Genomic DNA, 15,952 nt, shown 5'->3' with positions numbered 1-15,952 from the left:
GAATGAAGTAACAGAGACCCCTGCATTTATATATTATATATATACACACACACACACACACACACAAACACATACCTTCTTTGGCATTAGAGTAAATAGGGTATTTATTTCCTCACCTCCTACTGATTCTCCACAAGTGACTACAAGCAAATTCTATGTCATTTGATCCTAACTAGAGTAATAAAGGTTTCAATATGTTCCTCTAATACCAACCTAAACTACTTCCATGTTAAAATTGCTAACCCTCTAAATTTGATAAAAGCTATATAACTGAGAGATGGTGGGCTGATTTGAATGGGACATCAGGGTGCGGCCTGCTCTGTTTTTATAGCTATCCCACATGTAGAAATGTAGCTGTTCATCTACAACTTCTACAAAGCCCAACATTTGACTGACGGTAGCTGACCATATTCAGAGGGACATTCTCTAGCAATGTTTTACATCTTTCCCTTTGCCAGTGACGTGACAAAGACCTTTAAATTCAAAAATCAGGCAAAATGGGAAATATATATAACAAGGCTGAAGAAACATTGTTGCTGATGAAAGTATGAATATTTCCCGATTTGTTATCTTTCCAATTGCTAACCAGTCATTGCATTGCTGAGAGAAAAAAAATGCATGGCAAGCTCGTCATTTGCCTCACCGTGCGTAAATAGACAGCAGCCGTCTGGATCATTCTGGATCCTCAGTGAAACTGCCACCCTGCGAATTCTCAAACTAATGCTGTATATGTTTGACAACATGCAGATGAATCCAGGAGTTATCGGTGCGGGGGTTTAAATCTAAGCAGCAGCTGACGTTAGAATCAACCTCCACGGATTGCTCTAAGCTAGTTTGGATATTTTGCTGCTGTTGTCCAAAGATTTCAGGAACTGTCCCTCATTAATGTGGAAGAGCAATATTTTCAAAAGTGCCATTGGCTTATACTAAAAGTGAAATGAGCACAATAAGTGATTCTATCTTTTTTTTATGCCTGATAATCAGTTGAGTAAGATTTATAATAATGACTCGATGAAATGAGTTAACCCAATCTAATTGTTCAGTAACAATGGAAAATATTACATTTCCTGGCGTTTAGATGCTTGGTACAAAACTCGACTTGGATCCGTTTGATCGGGGTTTCCTGAGTACTGAACATTTTATGAATCAAAATTGCATAGTTATTGGGAAACGATAAAATGCAGTATAATTTTTAGCAAGTCATTCACAAGGATTGCACATCATTAAATTTGGCAAAACATACTTGCTATAAATAGTTATTTGTATTATTGTCAATCTCCAAATAATTTCTCCAAGTATTACATTCACCCAAATAATTTGCTATTGTTCACATAGCAATATTCATTACAATTACTGTGCACACTAATGAAGCATGAATGAATCTCACATTACTTCCACTCAAGCCCTGTTGTTATACTGCCAGGGAATGCTGGAAAAGCTCCTTATGAATTGGCATCACCCGTACTGTAATTGTTGTTCAGCATTTATTAATTTTAGCTAAAATTGTTTGATGGATGGACACATTTTCTTTCCAAAAGGTGCTTTTGTTCAGTATTTCCAATGCCATCAGCCTTTTGTGTGCAATGGGAGATGGGATGGAGTGGGGTTTGGGACTTCAGAAAGCACTTTGTGACTAAAATCTCAGCTTGCGTGTTTGATCCATATGCAGTGATGCCAAGTATTAAAGGAGAACAGGAAGCTAGTAAAATTTTCCATGGAGTTTCCCCCACTGTGATCGTTGCATTCCATTGCTGTCTTGTAGAAATTGAGTTTGTGGTGATGAGTATATGACCTTGTAGTAATGAGAAAAAGTACAGGCAGCAGCATGCGACTCCGTACTGGTTAGTACTTTCAAGGTATACTGAGAGGACTGGATAGAGTGGACATGGAGATATTTCCAACAGTAGGAGAGACTAGGACCCAAGGTCCCAGTCTCAGAATAAAGGGATGATCCTTTAGAACTGAAATAAGGATTAATTTCTGCAGCTAGAGGGTGGTGAATCTATGGGACTCATTGCTGCTAAAGGCTAATGGGACCAAGGGTTACGGGGAGAAGGCGGGAGAAAGGGGTTGAGAAACATACCAGCTATGATCGAATGGTAGAGCAGATTTGAAGGACTGAATGGCCCAATTCTGCTTCTATATCTTATGGTCTAAGAAGGGGGTCCACTATTGGTAGGATACTATTGCTAAATGTAATTCCAACTAGCAAAGTTAAAGCTTTGCAACCCAGAGGCATTGTGATTAAGTTCGTTTGCAATGGAAAGTTTTGGTGCTGCTTTGTTGCCTATTCTGCAGTAACAAGAATGTTAGTTCTTTAGTATTAAGAATGCAGTGATGGGAGTTGAAGTTAATGAGAAACATTTGCACTGATGAATAATGAAGGAAAGGGGTCTGATTTCCTGGTGGCAACAACACATTTTAGTCTTCAGTTGCTGTTATCACATCTGATGGAAAAAGGCCTGCATCTTGGCTTTTTCCAAATACTGTGTTCCTTACCTTAGCGGTGCCATGTTGCAAGTGGTGAAAATGGAGGCCAGGCAATTTCCAAACAGGTTTACAGAAATAAAACAGACAAGTCCTGAAATGTCCAGGTGCTTTGTGATGTCCCTTAGTATAGGCATCCAGATCACCCACTCATAAGACCCATGAAGAACCCATCCTCTTGAAACTGAAATAATTGCAAACAATCGGAGAATATCAAAGTAGTGAGAGAAGGAGGAAATTCATCGATTTCCTTTTTAACTCTTCTGCCCTGAAGTGTTATCACACACAACAGAGCAACTTGCCCACCACCAAATCACCATAATTTTATGTGTTTTTTCAAAAGTACTAACCACCATCAGTAATCACCCATGTAGCAAGTTAAATTTATTCAAGCAAAGCCCATTATGGACAATGCAACTTGTCAAAAGTGAAAGAGAAGTAGGGAAAGCGGGGAGGGACTAAATCAAATGGACTTCTATGTAAGCATTTAATAGCTAATTATCATCACATAATTGGAGAAATCTGCCCTTTGGATAGTGTCTGGTTTGACACCATTCAACTCCTTAGAATACATCATATTGTTCAGGTTGTTAGAAAATTACGTAAGGAGCAGCTTATAAGTTGTTGCTATCAACTCAGTTGTAAGCACTAAAACCCTGAAACACAATCCTAATGTTGCAAGTGTGTTGTTACCTATGCAATCTGTACTCATGCAAATTGCTTCTGACTGTCTTACCAGCATCCCAGATGTTGAACTACAAGTACTGTTGCATTGTACAGCTGGTTAGACTGTTTCCTCATTGGAGATGATACACTCTGCTTTCCTATTGGCTCCAATAGACAGCCTAAACTTGCCAGTGAATTTTGTGTAATTTCTTTCTCCTTGGGATAGGGGAAATGAAGTTGTAAAATGTTACCAAAAATAACTTCTGACAAGGCAGATGCTTAGTTGCACTTTGTTTTTATACTTGTTAGTAAAGAATGAAGCTGAAGCAATTTTATTAAAGCCATTTAAAGCCCACTGTTGTCCAGGTCACATGGTTTTGCTGAATTCTGCACCTGTTACAGAAGAGACTGAACCCTTGCTGCTTGTTAACAGCCACAAAGGAGGTCTTTACTTGCTCAGCGACCCTTCACTCAGCCGTCTATGTCTGCTGAAAACAAGGGAACAGGGGAGTGTTGTCCAGTGTAAGTTAGACGGGGCACTAAGCTCGCTCATGAAATACAGATACCAGTCCATCCACTGTGCTTTCAGTGACCTCCATAGGTGCCCTTGGTCACATTCCGCAGCCAGTGTTGACAGCTGTGCATGACAGCGTAGTTTGGGGTGCCTTTTTTCCCTCCCTTTTCAAACAGTACTTAAAAGAAACACACACACACACACACACAGCAAATCTGCCAAGTGGTGACAGGAGTGCGGTCCACCCAGAAGTGATCCTTTTATTGTCTGATCTGAATTGAGGCTCCATTTCATAGCAACCTTTAAACGAATCCAAATAAATACAATTAACTTCCAAATGCAAGAGTACACATACACACACAATAAGAACGCTTAATAAATACAGCCATTTCCAGGGTTCGAGACTTTAAAGCTGCCTGTGTTTTGATGTGTTGGTAGACTGCGATTTGGATAGAGTGAGTACAATACGTTGAAATTATTTAAGTTAGAAAGAAGCAAAATTCTTTTGACTCACAATCAGAATAGAATTCACAAATCTGGCAGATGGCGCTTTGGATGGACTTCCTAAATTCTTTATCAATGTCTTTTTTCCAACATGCATGCAGAATCATCCATAGCTGTACACTATAACAGTGAAGATCCAGTAACTGTTCCATTTGGTATACATTCACTACTATATGCGTCATTGTTTATGGATTCACACGAGTGGGTGAAGCCTACCTAGATTTTTCAGAACCCACCTGTTTATGCTGGTTTAATGTTAAAGAAATTAACATTCAAATAAGAAGTAAAATTGCATTGCAAATGAGGAATGAAAATACCATGTGATTTCATAGTAATATATTACAACTTTAAAAGTAAAGAATGTGCTTTTCCAGATTTTGTGGATCACTATCTGGGGGACTGTGACATCTTATCGCTTGCCAGTAATAACAGTTTGAAGTTTGACTAAACATGTTCCAGAAAATGTTTGAAAATTCCTGAGCCAAAACCCTGCTCTTTAACGTTTCAAACCAGCCAATATCTCAGTCTAACCTGATTTAACAGCCCATGAATTATTTTCTTTCCAACTAACACTGTCGTCACTGCTGAGCCCTCCAGAACACTTGGCAAGGATTTATTTTTAAGAAGCATATTATACTAGAATCTAATCTCTTGCTAATTGCGTTCTAGACATTGTTGTCGAATGTTGGTTGATCTGTTCGTCAAAGTCTGACAGCCGCAGTGAAATCGAGATCTCCCACAGATTCTGGCAGCCTTTTTCATTGTGTCAAAAATATTGGAGCATTTGCAATATCTCAATTTATTCCAATGTGGTCTTTAGAGGAAATTATGTTCTTTTATTGTTGCTGCCATCATTGGCCTCAGTATTGAAGGCCAGGGGAGTATTCCTTTGATAGGTTTTATTTGTGCTCGTGTTGAAAATATGCAGTGGTCCAGTGAAGGGTTAATGGTATGTAGTAAATGGGAAGGCAGAAATGGGGAGCCCCAGAACTGTAGTGTTAGCTGCGGTTTCCCACAGCACCTGATTTCCTGTGCTCTGTGACTCTACTCATTGGAAATGACCTCTTCTCCTTGCCCTACCCTTTCATTTCTTTTCCCATACCTTCGATCCAACCGCCCTTTACTGACCTGTCATTCTATAAGATTCCTCATTAGTAGCTGGTTTCCATTGACTGTCGATAATTCTAGTTATAGTGCATGAATCACTGAATTCACACCATAGTCCCATTTTTCCATAAAACATTAGTTCTTACCTGAACAAAACTAAAATTGCAGCTTGCTGGGAGCACAACAATACTTTAACTCTGTACCTGCTTTAAAGATTCCAATTGAATTCGAGGATTCAATGAATATTTAAATAAGATATCAAATGATGTTAGAGTGACTGAAAATATGCTATTTGCCTAAATGCCTTTAAAACCCCTGGAACAGAATGACAGGCAAGATAGATAAAGGTACACTGTTGTGTGGGTTTTAACATTTTCACAGCATTCACAGACTGTTTAAGTGGACTAACAGAATTAATGGTGCTTCCATAATGGATTAAATACTTCAGTTAAACTTTGTCTACCTTTTTTAACAGCCGTTGTTTGAAAGGCAAAGGCAGAGGAACATACCTTGCAGTATTTTCTCTCACTCTGCATGCTTTGCCCAGTCCTGCAAGTGGTACATTTGTAGTTCCTTTGGTCACGCTGATTGAACACAGGAGCCCATTTGTGAAAACTGCACTCTTGGAATGACACCGTCTCTAACCCGAGTGGTTTGATTTATTTTTTAATAAATTACTTCAGCGCATTACATATATTGAATCTATTCATTATGTGGTTTACTTGTGTTTTTGGAGAGGTGGGTGATGCCTTGCATTCCTAACCGCCCAAATTTAGACTATTTCCACTCTCAACTTTCCTTTTCTTTTTGTTTTTATGTGTATTACTTTAAATTTTACTTTAATTATCTGTTTTACTGTACTTATAGCTCCATAGTCTGAATATTACTGAATAATTCATAACCCCAGTTGTGATATTTAGGGTTTCAAACTCATCCTGATTAATGCTTTTTCCAAGCTATACTTTTATTCTTGAGTCTTGTTAGTTGCTTGTAGTGGGGACCTTTAACTTTCATAATGAGTCACTTTCTGTTTAATATACATTTTTAAATATTTCATTTTCATTTCACATCAGACTTAAAATGGCTCCTAATCTCCCATCTCCCATATGTTTGCAGTTCAAGATGAAAACCCATCAGCCCTGTCTCCCAAAAAGAAGCAGCGAAATGGAGGTATGCGAAATTCACCCAACAGTTCACCCAAACTGATGAGGTAAGATAGTTTAAAGAACTCTTGTGTCTAAAGAGAGAGAGAGCGAGAGAGAGAGAGAGGAGTGGGCGAGCAAGAGAGAAATGCTTAAAGGCTGAAGTATTTATTCTGTCAGCCTGTCAGCAGTTAATGATAGAGCTGAAAAAATTCTGTCATGAAAGAGGGTAGGAAAAGCTGTTAGAGAAAAAGCAGCCTTTAAAGTCTCAGCTGTCACCTCAACCTGTCCGCATGTACTTCTTAAACAGCAATGGCACTAATGACAGCAGTAACCAATCAGAGAGGCTCATACGGTTACTTTGCCTCAGGCTATTCACTGTTTGCGCAAAGCCCTTCGAGTCCTGTTTTCTGTACTTTAGGCCATATGTGAGATGTGGCGTCGCAATGAAAAATGAACCCAAATTTTTTACATTCCTTTTATCTTGTCTATTTACATTAATGTGGCATTAATTGATTTTGACTTAGAGGTAGGAAACAAAAGCTAATAATTGGTGGGGTAAGGTAGAAGGAGGGTTGTGATGGATACTGTGCCGCTCTTGTGTCAAGGATTAAAGTGCATGCAATGTTAGACAAGTAAACAGCTTCATCCACTTAGCATATAAAACAATATTACACAAGGATTGCTTCAGGTTTACAAAAACTCCAGACATTTCACAGATGAGCAGAGGGTCCCTGTTTACCATGTAAAATATGCATCAGCTCTTTTGATCTGTATGCAGTAATAATTCTAGAGAGCAAGTTCTGCTGTTCATGTATGCTTCAAAGCTGTGCCGAAGTTTTGCTGCTGTAGGGTACTCCTTTATATTAGTGGCCCTTGGGTAGCGAAATGACAGGTCGTCTATGCTTGGTGCGGCTTTTTCAACTCATAGCCCTTAGCAAAACATAGAATTACTGAACGCAGAGTCACCTAACCCTTCAGAAATCCTTTTCCTGCAGATATATTATACCTTAAATATTACATATTTTGAAATTACAAGATACGTTTTATAGGCAATATTAAGTACTGGTTTAAGTCAGCCTAAGGGGTGCTTATTGCACAAGGGTGAATAAGCTGGTATATATCGTATCATATATGGTTTTTGCAGGCACACATGCCTCAAGGCCTTTGTAAATAAGTAATGATCAACAGTTTGGATGTGGGTTTTGAAAAGCATGCCTTTGTCAGTTTGCATGATGGGAACGGGAAATTTCAAAGAGCAGTCTGCTTTCATTGCCTGGTGGAGTGGGACTGAGCAAGAATAGTCATCCCCTGCTAGTGCTGTCTAGTCAGCATCACATTGGAATTGCTAAACGCAGCTTGAACACTAAGCACAAAACTGTTTGAGCCTTCAGTATAACAAGTTCTAACGAGTGCCAGTCTGACATTCTTTACATGAAATTAATACCATTCTGTTGGATTTCAGAGGGTCATTGGATACTTGCTTCTAATTGTAGTCACTGAATGCAGGGTCTATTAATCACAACGCATTTGTTCAAATCCATCAGAACAGAGCATTACGGTGTAACAAATGTCGTAGTTATTCCCTGTGAGTAGCAGCGTTCAACAAGAGTTTGCCAGTGACAGGCTGCAGTGAGTGACAGTTGGTGAAAGATAGCTATCTTGGTGGAGCTTTATTGCGCCAGTCAAGACAGTCAGCAAAGATTGAAGTGACAGAGGTCCATTGACTAAATCGTGAAACACACAGAGCATCATGAAATATTCAGCCATGGTGTAAAATCGCTAAATGGTTTTGCAGTTATTAGCACCTGCACTGACTGCATGCATCTAGGCGACGAACATTTTAATAGACAAATGTTTTGTCATGATGATTGTGAAGGACTGAGAGTGTGGAACGCAGAAAACGAGGGGGGAAATTAAATAAACATGCGAGGTTTCGAGCAGACATGACTGAAGTGCCAAACGAGAAGCAATATTTTGTCGGATCTGCAGAAAATCTATCCCCAGTAACATTACTGGATGAGATTGTGGTTTTCCTTCTGGCTGTTGCTCGAGAGTCAGTTTGGTTAGTGTGCATGCATAGTACATTACCCACAATTTTTACTCGTCCCTGAACTGCATGGTTGGATGTGATGTTCCAAATGGGTTCTTGCTAGTTGCAAATTTGGCAGCACGTCTTTGACTTGTTACAGGACACCACTTCCAGTGACATATTTATCAATAGGTGACAATTTTTAATAAGGTGTACTGATCAAAATAGGTTGAAAAAAATACAAAAATTAAATATAAAAAGAATTAGTAAAATGCTGTCTAAATGCATTCAAAGAAAGTCAATTTAAATCCTTGTTGAGCAGCTTCAGTTTTTAACCCATTGAAGTTCTGAGTTTAGTGTCACCCACATGCCTCTGGAAAGGTGCTTTCACCTGCTGTCTAATTAATTCTGTGTATTAAATGTTCTCAAATGTCTGCAGTGCCCACCTCAGACTGGGTTATTTGAAGCATCACATTACACAGGGGAGTTATCAGCACTGAGCACCGCACTACATGAGGGGGCCTGCAGTACAAACAGTACATTACAAGCAACGATTTCAGGGTCGGGAAGCGGCACTCAGTGTGAGACTTTCCAGGTGAAAGGGTTAAACAGCCAGTTCTTTTGTGTCCAACGAATCCTTCATTTTCTTGAAGAGACCGAGTTGTTAGCGGCTTCTTTCACACCACTAAATACGTATTCCATCATTTACTGATCATTATTGCACTGGAATTCTGATATTTACAAAACTTAGTAAATAATTGATGTTCCTCAAAAATAATGATTTATTTCTCAGAATTTATTCAGATTTTTTAGTGTCTGAGCAAGGTTGCTGTGTGCATTGAAAATTTTGGAAGCATTTCTTGAATGCATCTTATGCAGGTTGAAGTAAAGATTTGCAGCAGGTGTAATTACCCTGTAAGTGATGGAATTTGAAGTAATGGGGATTCTGATAGAGTTTCAGCTCGGTCGGGATGAAAAGGAGTTTTTAAAGCTCTATTGCTGACTGTTCAAGATAGAGACTTGGGATGACAGCTGGTGGCGAATGATGGATGTGCAGAATGCAGTGAAATGTTAGAAGTGCAGGCTTTGATGGTCAGGTGGCAGCTGCTGAAGACCACTTTTATACTCAGTGTTCTTCAGAAGAAAAATCATCTGCTCGCAATGTAGATGTAAATTAATCAATCTGCTCCGAGCTGACATCCTCTGAAACTTTAATGGCTTCCAGTTTCAAAAAAGCAAAATATGATGGGGGTAAAATTGCTAAAATATATCAAGTGTACCCTGTTAAAGCTTTTATTGCACAGAGAACAGCATCGGAAGTTGTATGCGGTAAAAGCCTGTAATTGGCTTTTCATCTTCATGCCACTCAGCCAGCATGAGGCTCTGTCTCTATCTATTTCACCTCATTGCAGCAGTTAATGTCTGCCTTTTGATCATTTTTTTGGAGGGAGTGCAAGGAAGGTGGGGGTGGGTTGGTGGCTGGAGTAAGTACAGCAGTAATGGGATTGCTTGTAAATGAAGTGACACGCATTCAAGCAAGTGCGTTCCTGGCCAGCAGTAACTTGTCAACTGTTCAAAGCAGATTGAGTGAGGTGTCAAGCTGATGGACAACTCTTGTCTTGATTCTCTTGTCTCTGCAGGCATGACCCCTTGTCAATTCCAGGAAATGATCAGATAGAGGAAATGGACGCCAGTGTGAAGAAATATGATTCCACTGGGATGTTTCACTGGTGTCCAGCTAAAGAAATGGAGAAGGTCATTCTGGTGGGTATCACGAGAGGGTTGTGACCTTGGATAGTGCAAGGTGACATGACTCTCCAATTACTTGTAATCGACATTTCATTTAGTGGAATCTGACAAGCATATACGCTGTGCCTTTCAGTATCTTGTAAGAGTAAAAGTGACATGTTATTTTACAAACTGCCATCAACAGCTCTGAACCTCATTAAGATCCACTGTCTTCTGATCAAACCATTGTTTGCTGATTTTGACTGACTTAGCAGTATGACAAATCAGACTCTGCGTCAGCAGGAACCAGTCCATGTTTTTTGAACGAAGTTGACCACACTCAGTTTGAGACACTGAAATAATATGCATTGGCTATGGGTCATTCATTCCAATATTAATAGGGTTCAACTAGTTAGACAGCTCCTAAAATATTTCACCCATATAACTACAATTAGAACTGTAAATTTGCTATTTAATTGCAATCAGATCAACAATCAAAGGTGGGTATTTTTGCATTTAAATGCCTGGTTGCCTATCAGCAGCCAGTCCTCAAACTGATGCTGCATTCATTGATTACATAAATGCCACTTCTCATTTGTAAAATCACTGTGCTGATTTGCAGAAATGTGGCAGTCCTGCTTTGAAGTACACGCTAACCTGCGCAGTCTCTGCTGGAGATTTGATTTCTTCACAGAGACCAGCTTCAGAGCCTGTTTGACAGGCAGGCCTGATCCAGAGAAACAGCAATAGTCACAGGGTTGTAAGGTACCCAACGCACCAGGATTTGCAGTCACACTGGTTCCATGCTTTCGCCCCCTAGCATACCTGAGTGGGTTTGTTTACTCCTGGTTAGCCATGTGAAGTGGCACCTGTCTCAATGAATCCTCACGAATGGTGAAATCACAAGTGAGCACTGAGTGGCCTCACAAGTGGAGATATTTATTCTGTCTCACGGTCAGCCATGACACACTTTATAACACTGATGTGTTCTCATCTGTAAGTAATGAATTCTTGCAGTTATGTTATCATTCTGTTCCATTACTCCTCTGTTCTGAGTGCTCCCTATAGCTTCCTCCCTGTTTTGGAATAGTGAAATGATTTTCTGAATAGGAGAAAGCCGAGAGAAGGCACTGTGTATCTCCACTTTATTGCCAATATTTTAGTATTGTTTACTGCAATTATTAAATTTGTTAAAGAAACTTGTTAAGCATAAAAGTAACTTTGAAATCTCTGAAATCATATTGATACAGGAATGCCACTGAAACAGTTTGACTCATTCTTCTCCTTTCTGTTCCAATGATTCAGCACATCAAAGCCCCAGAAAGTTCATTTGGGTAACAATATCACCACGGACGCTTCCCACAAGACTATAAGGTGTAGGGGGCAGAGAAGGCCATTCATCCCATCAAGTCTGGTCTGCCATTTGACAAGATCATGGATGATCTGATTATCCTCAACTTTATTTCCTTCTTTTTTTCATAACTCTTGATCCTGTTACTCATTTAAAAATTTATCTACCCCAGCCTTGGATATACTTATTAACCCAACCTCTACAACCCTTTGCAGATAGGAATTTCACAGATTCACTACACTCTGAGAGAAGATATTCATCCTCATTTCTGTTTTAAATGAGCAACCCCCTTACTGTGAGATTATGCCTCTGATCCTTGACTGTCCCACAAGAGGAAGCAACATCTCCACTACTCTGTCAAGGCTTGTTATCATCTTTAAACATTTCATACTTCTAAGTTCCAATACCTAGTGACCCTTCTCTGAACTGCTCCAATACTAGTATATTCTTCCTGACATAAGAGGAGCAAATCTGTTCACGGTTTTCTAGGTATGGTCTAACAAGTGCCTTGTATAGTTTTTGCAAGAAGCACATTTTTTAATACTCCAGTCCCTTTGCAACACTATAATGAACATACTCCTAGCCAGTTACCTTCTGTCCATCTTAGACAACATCCACATTAACACTGGTGATGTGGAATTTGCACACGCAATTATTGGGAAAATTCAGCTGTGTAGAGGACAGTGATCCCTGAGTATTCCCACTAGGGCAGGCTGCCACTGGAGGTTGCCAATCAGTCAGGGCCATTTGGAATTGGCATAGCTGAGATCCCAGTTAGTCAAACACAACTGAAACAATTTAGAAATCCCCAGCAGGTTACATTGTTAATTTCTTTTCATAGAACCCCTATCGTATGGAAACAGGCCATTTGGCCCAACAAGTCCACACCGACCCTTCGAAGAGTGTCCCACCCAGACTCATTCCCCTACACATCACTGAACACTACGGGGAATTTAACATGGCCAATTCGCATCATCTCCACACCTTTGGATTGAAGCAGGAAACCAGAGCACCAGGAGGAAACCCACACAGACATGGGGAGAATGTGCAAACTCCACACAGACAAACACCCAAGGGTGGAATCAAACCCAGGTCCCTGGCGCTGTTAGGCAGCAGTGCTAACCACTGAATCATCATGCTGTCCATTGTGCTTTCATACGTGTGGAACTTTCATTTTTAAATTGATTTCTTCCTCTCTGAATCCTCTGACTTCTACTGTGGCACAGTGTGATGGCTGTTGAGCCCATTCACACCTCCCCCAAAATGCCTCTTTGTTAGCAAGGGTTAGCAGCGTATTCTGAACTCAGGACCATTCATGGCTGTTCTCACTTCATGTCCACATGGAGGTGTTCTCCAGCAATGGATGTCACTGGTTGAACTTACTCTTCTGTATCCTAAATGCAAAGAGGGGATTTTCTCTTTACTTCAAACATGGCTGAGATTAGCTGACTCAGCTCAGGCCAGAGATTTGTACTTGTAACCCACTTGGTGAGTTCCACAACAGAAAATGCCCTTGACTCTTTATCTGCACTACAGCATAGACAGAGGATCGAAATGTTGCAGTTTCTGTTTGTCATATTCAGTAATCAGCTATTCACTGGTGCACCAACATTATCATGAATATAAACAGAAGAACAAATGAATAATAGTTTTGAAAGGACAAATGGTTTCAAATACTCAAATTTCCAGCAGTAAAGTGTTAATGTCAGGAGGACATACCCACCAATACAGTTGATGTTAACATCAGAGAAGGTAATTCTGCCTGAAAATATTTTTATGTAAGCAGAATGGCATTGATACCATGAGCCAAACAATGGTAGCGAACTGTTCACTGCTATGGTATTGTTGACACCCAACCATTAATCACCTTATTGGATTTCTGCTACCCCTTTGAGCACTGATCTTTTATTCACTGCACAATGTGTAATGTATCACAAATTGTCTTTAAAATGATTTTCTGATGATACTTTGCCAAATCAGACAAAGTAAGGAAGAAATTAAGGCTTTGTATTGAATTGGGTTGCAATTCTGGTCTTTTATTTGTATTTATTTACAATCTTTTCATATCACAATTACTTGTCATTCAAAATGCTTGTTTTTATTTCTCCTTTTCTCTCCTTATTTCTCCTTTTCTAAAGGCAGTTGTTTTTTGCTATGCTGCAGTCAGTGGATTACACTGCAGTTGCAATAATTGATGTAGGTTGTAATGTCACTGAACTTGGATAATGATAATGAACTTGGATAATTTAGGCTGTTCGATCATGGTGACTGTTACAAATCTCATCATGGCCTCATGCCATCTCCATCTCTGTATTTGTTTCACTAAAAACATCAGGGCCTTTTCTGGGCTGTCAGTATGGCCAATGGAGAAATGGTTAATGTACTCACGTGACATTCTTTGCCCTGCTCTTTCAATGGCAACGTAAAGCAATTTACCTGAAACTTTTCACCCCTTGATCCATCGTTGCAGTACTAAATTTATATTTTACCCTGTGCTCCCTAAATTGAGATCAGCTTATCTGACCGAGACAAGAGGTAGATATTTTCTAAGCTATTCAAAGATGTGATTGGATTATTGTCTTATCGTCTTACTGTTGGCATTGTTTTCTTTGTCACATTGTAAGATGTAATGGGAAAACAAGTGAATAGTTGGAGCAAATCATTTTTTAGATATTTCAAATCACCCCGTTCAGATATATTCTGACACATCTCTGGAGATGTATTTTCTAAACCTTCTGTTGTTCAGAGATGTCATTGCACACTTCTGGTGTAGGTGAAACTTGAACCCAGGCATCCTAGCTTAGAGGTAGGGACATTGCCACTGCACTACAAGGGCTTGTAGCAGGTCACTTTATTAATATGTTACAGAAACAATTATTCGCAAATGCTGCTGAACGCAGAGGATAAATAATGGTTTTGCTAAATGAAGTTATGTTTTAGCAGATATTTTGTAGGTCTAATTTGTATCTAAATTAAACCATGGGTCCACATAAGAATGGAAGAACTAGGAACAGAAGTAGGTCATTCAGCTCCTCAAGACTGCTCTTCCATTTGATGTAATCATGGCTGATTTCATTTTGGCGTCAAAAAGTGTGGTGCTGGAAAAGCACAGCCGTGACGGCAGCATCCGATGAGCGGGAGAGTTGACATTTCAAGCGTAAGCTCTTCATCACATTCCTGATGAAGAGCTTATGCTCGAAATGTAGACTCTCCTGCTCCTTGCATGCTGCCTGACCCGGCTGTGCTTTCCCATTGCCATTTGACTTGATCTCCAACATCTGCAGTCCTCACTTTCACATAATCTCATTTTGGCCTCAACTCCACTTTGCTGCCTGCTCTCCATAATCCTTCAACCCATAACTTATTAAAAATCTGCCTATCTCCTCTTTAAATTTACTCGGTATCCCAGCATCCACCACACTCTGGAATAATAAATTCCACAAATTCATGACTGTTAGCGAGAAGTAATTTCTGATCATCTCTGTTTTAAATCTGCCATCCCTTATCCTAAAACTATGATGCCTTACTCTAGATTGCCCCATGAGGAAACTCCTTTCTACGTCTTGGTCAATCCCCTTTCACATCTTATATGCCTCAATTAGACCTCTCCTTCTTTTAAACTCCACAGAGTATAGGCTTAAACTGCTCAATTTCTCTTCATAAGACAAACCCCTCATCTCTGAAATCAATAAAGTGAACCTCTTCTGAACTGCCTCCAATACAACCACATTCCTCCTCAATTAAGGTTACAATCATTATATGCAATATTCCAGGTGGAATCCTTTGTATAGTTCCAGTAATACTTCCCTACCTTTTATATTTAATTTTTAAAACAATACTATATCAACATTCCATTTGTTTTCCTGTGCCTGCATGCTAGTTTTCCATGATTAATGCACGAGGATGCCCAGATCCCTCTGCATTGAATTACACTGAAGTTTCTCTCCATTTAGATGAATTGCCTTTACATTTCTTCACATCTTCTGACAATGATCAGAAATCTTATTTATGACCCTGATCAGCCAAGAATCACACATTTACCTTCCTCTGAGTGATCTTCAAATGGAGGATCTTTCAGAAGTGACTCAGTGCAGCAAATATTGGACAGAGCAGCACAGAGAATGTGAGCAGAAGCTGTGCCACCTTTTCATGGCATTAGCTGCAGCATTCCAATTTGTAAAGAGTTTCAATATGCCAAAGGTTCCACAAAGAGCTATGGTGAGAAGAGGGTAAGGGGAGGTGGGGAGGGGTAACACTATATTAAAGATAGTGGAGTCAAGGGTTATGGAGATAAGGCTGGAACAGGATACTGATTGGGAAAGATCAGCCATGATCATATTGAATGGCGGTGCAGGCTCGAAGGGCTGAATGGCCTACTCCTGCGTCTATTGTCTATTGTCTAACATTGTGATTCAGGGAAT

At 39.7% G+C, this 15,952-nt stretch overlaps 1 protein-coding gene across 11 annotated transcripts in view; it reads left to right on the top strand.

The window, feature by feature from the left end:
* The window catches only part of kcnma1a (potassium large conductance calcium-activated channel, subfamily M, alpha member 1a), an 845,585-nt gene that overhangs the window by 718,265 nt on the left and 111,368 nt on the right, over window positions 1-15,952 (top strand). For all 11 annotated transcript variants that reach the window (XM_072583314.1, XM_072583323.1, XM_072583322.1 and 8 more), the window contains 2 exons: window positions 6,395-6,488; window positions 10,093-10,216. In XM_072583314.1, the coding sequence (XP_072439415.1) occupies window positions 6,395-6,488; window positions 10,093-10,216 (218 nt within the window). The remainder of the gene's footprint in view (window positions 1-6,394; window positions 6,489-10,092; window positions 10,217-15,952) is intronic.

Source organism: Chiloscyllium punctatum, chromosome 13, assembly GCF_047496795.1.
Source record: "Chiloscyllium punctatum isolate Juve2018m chromosome 13, sChiPun1.3, whole genome shotgun sequence".
Lineage (NCBI taxonomy): Eukaryota > Metazoa > Chordata > Chondrichthyes > Orectolobiformes > Hemiscylliidae > Chiloscyllium > Chiloscyllium punctatum.
This window is presented reverse-complemented; position numbering and strand designations above follow the sequence as displayed.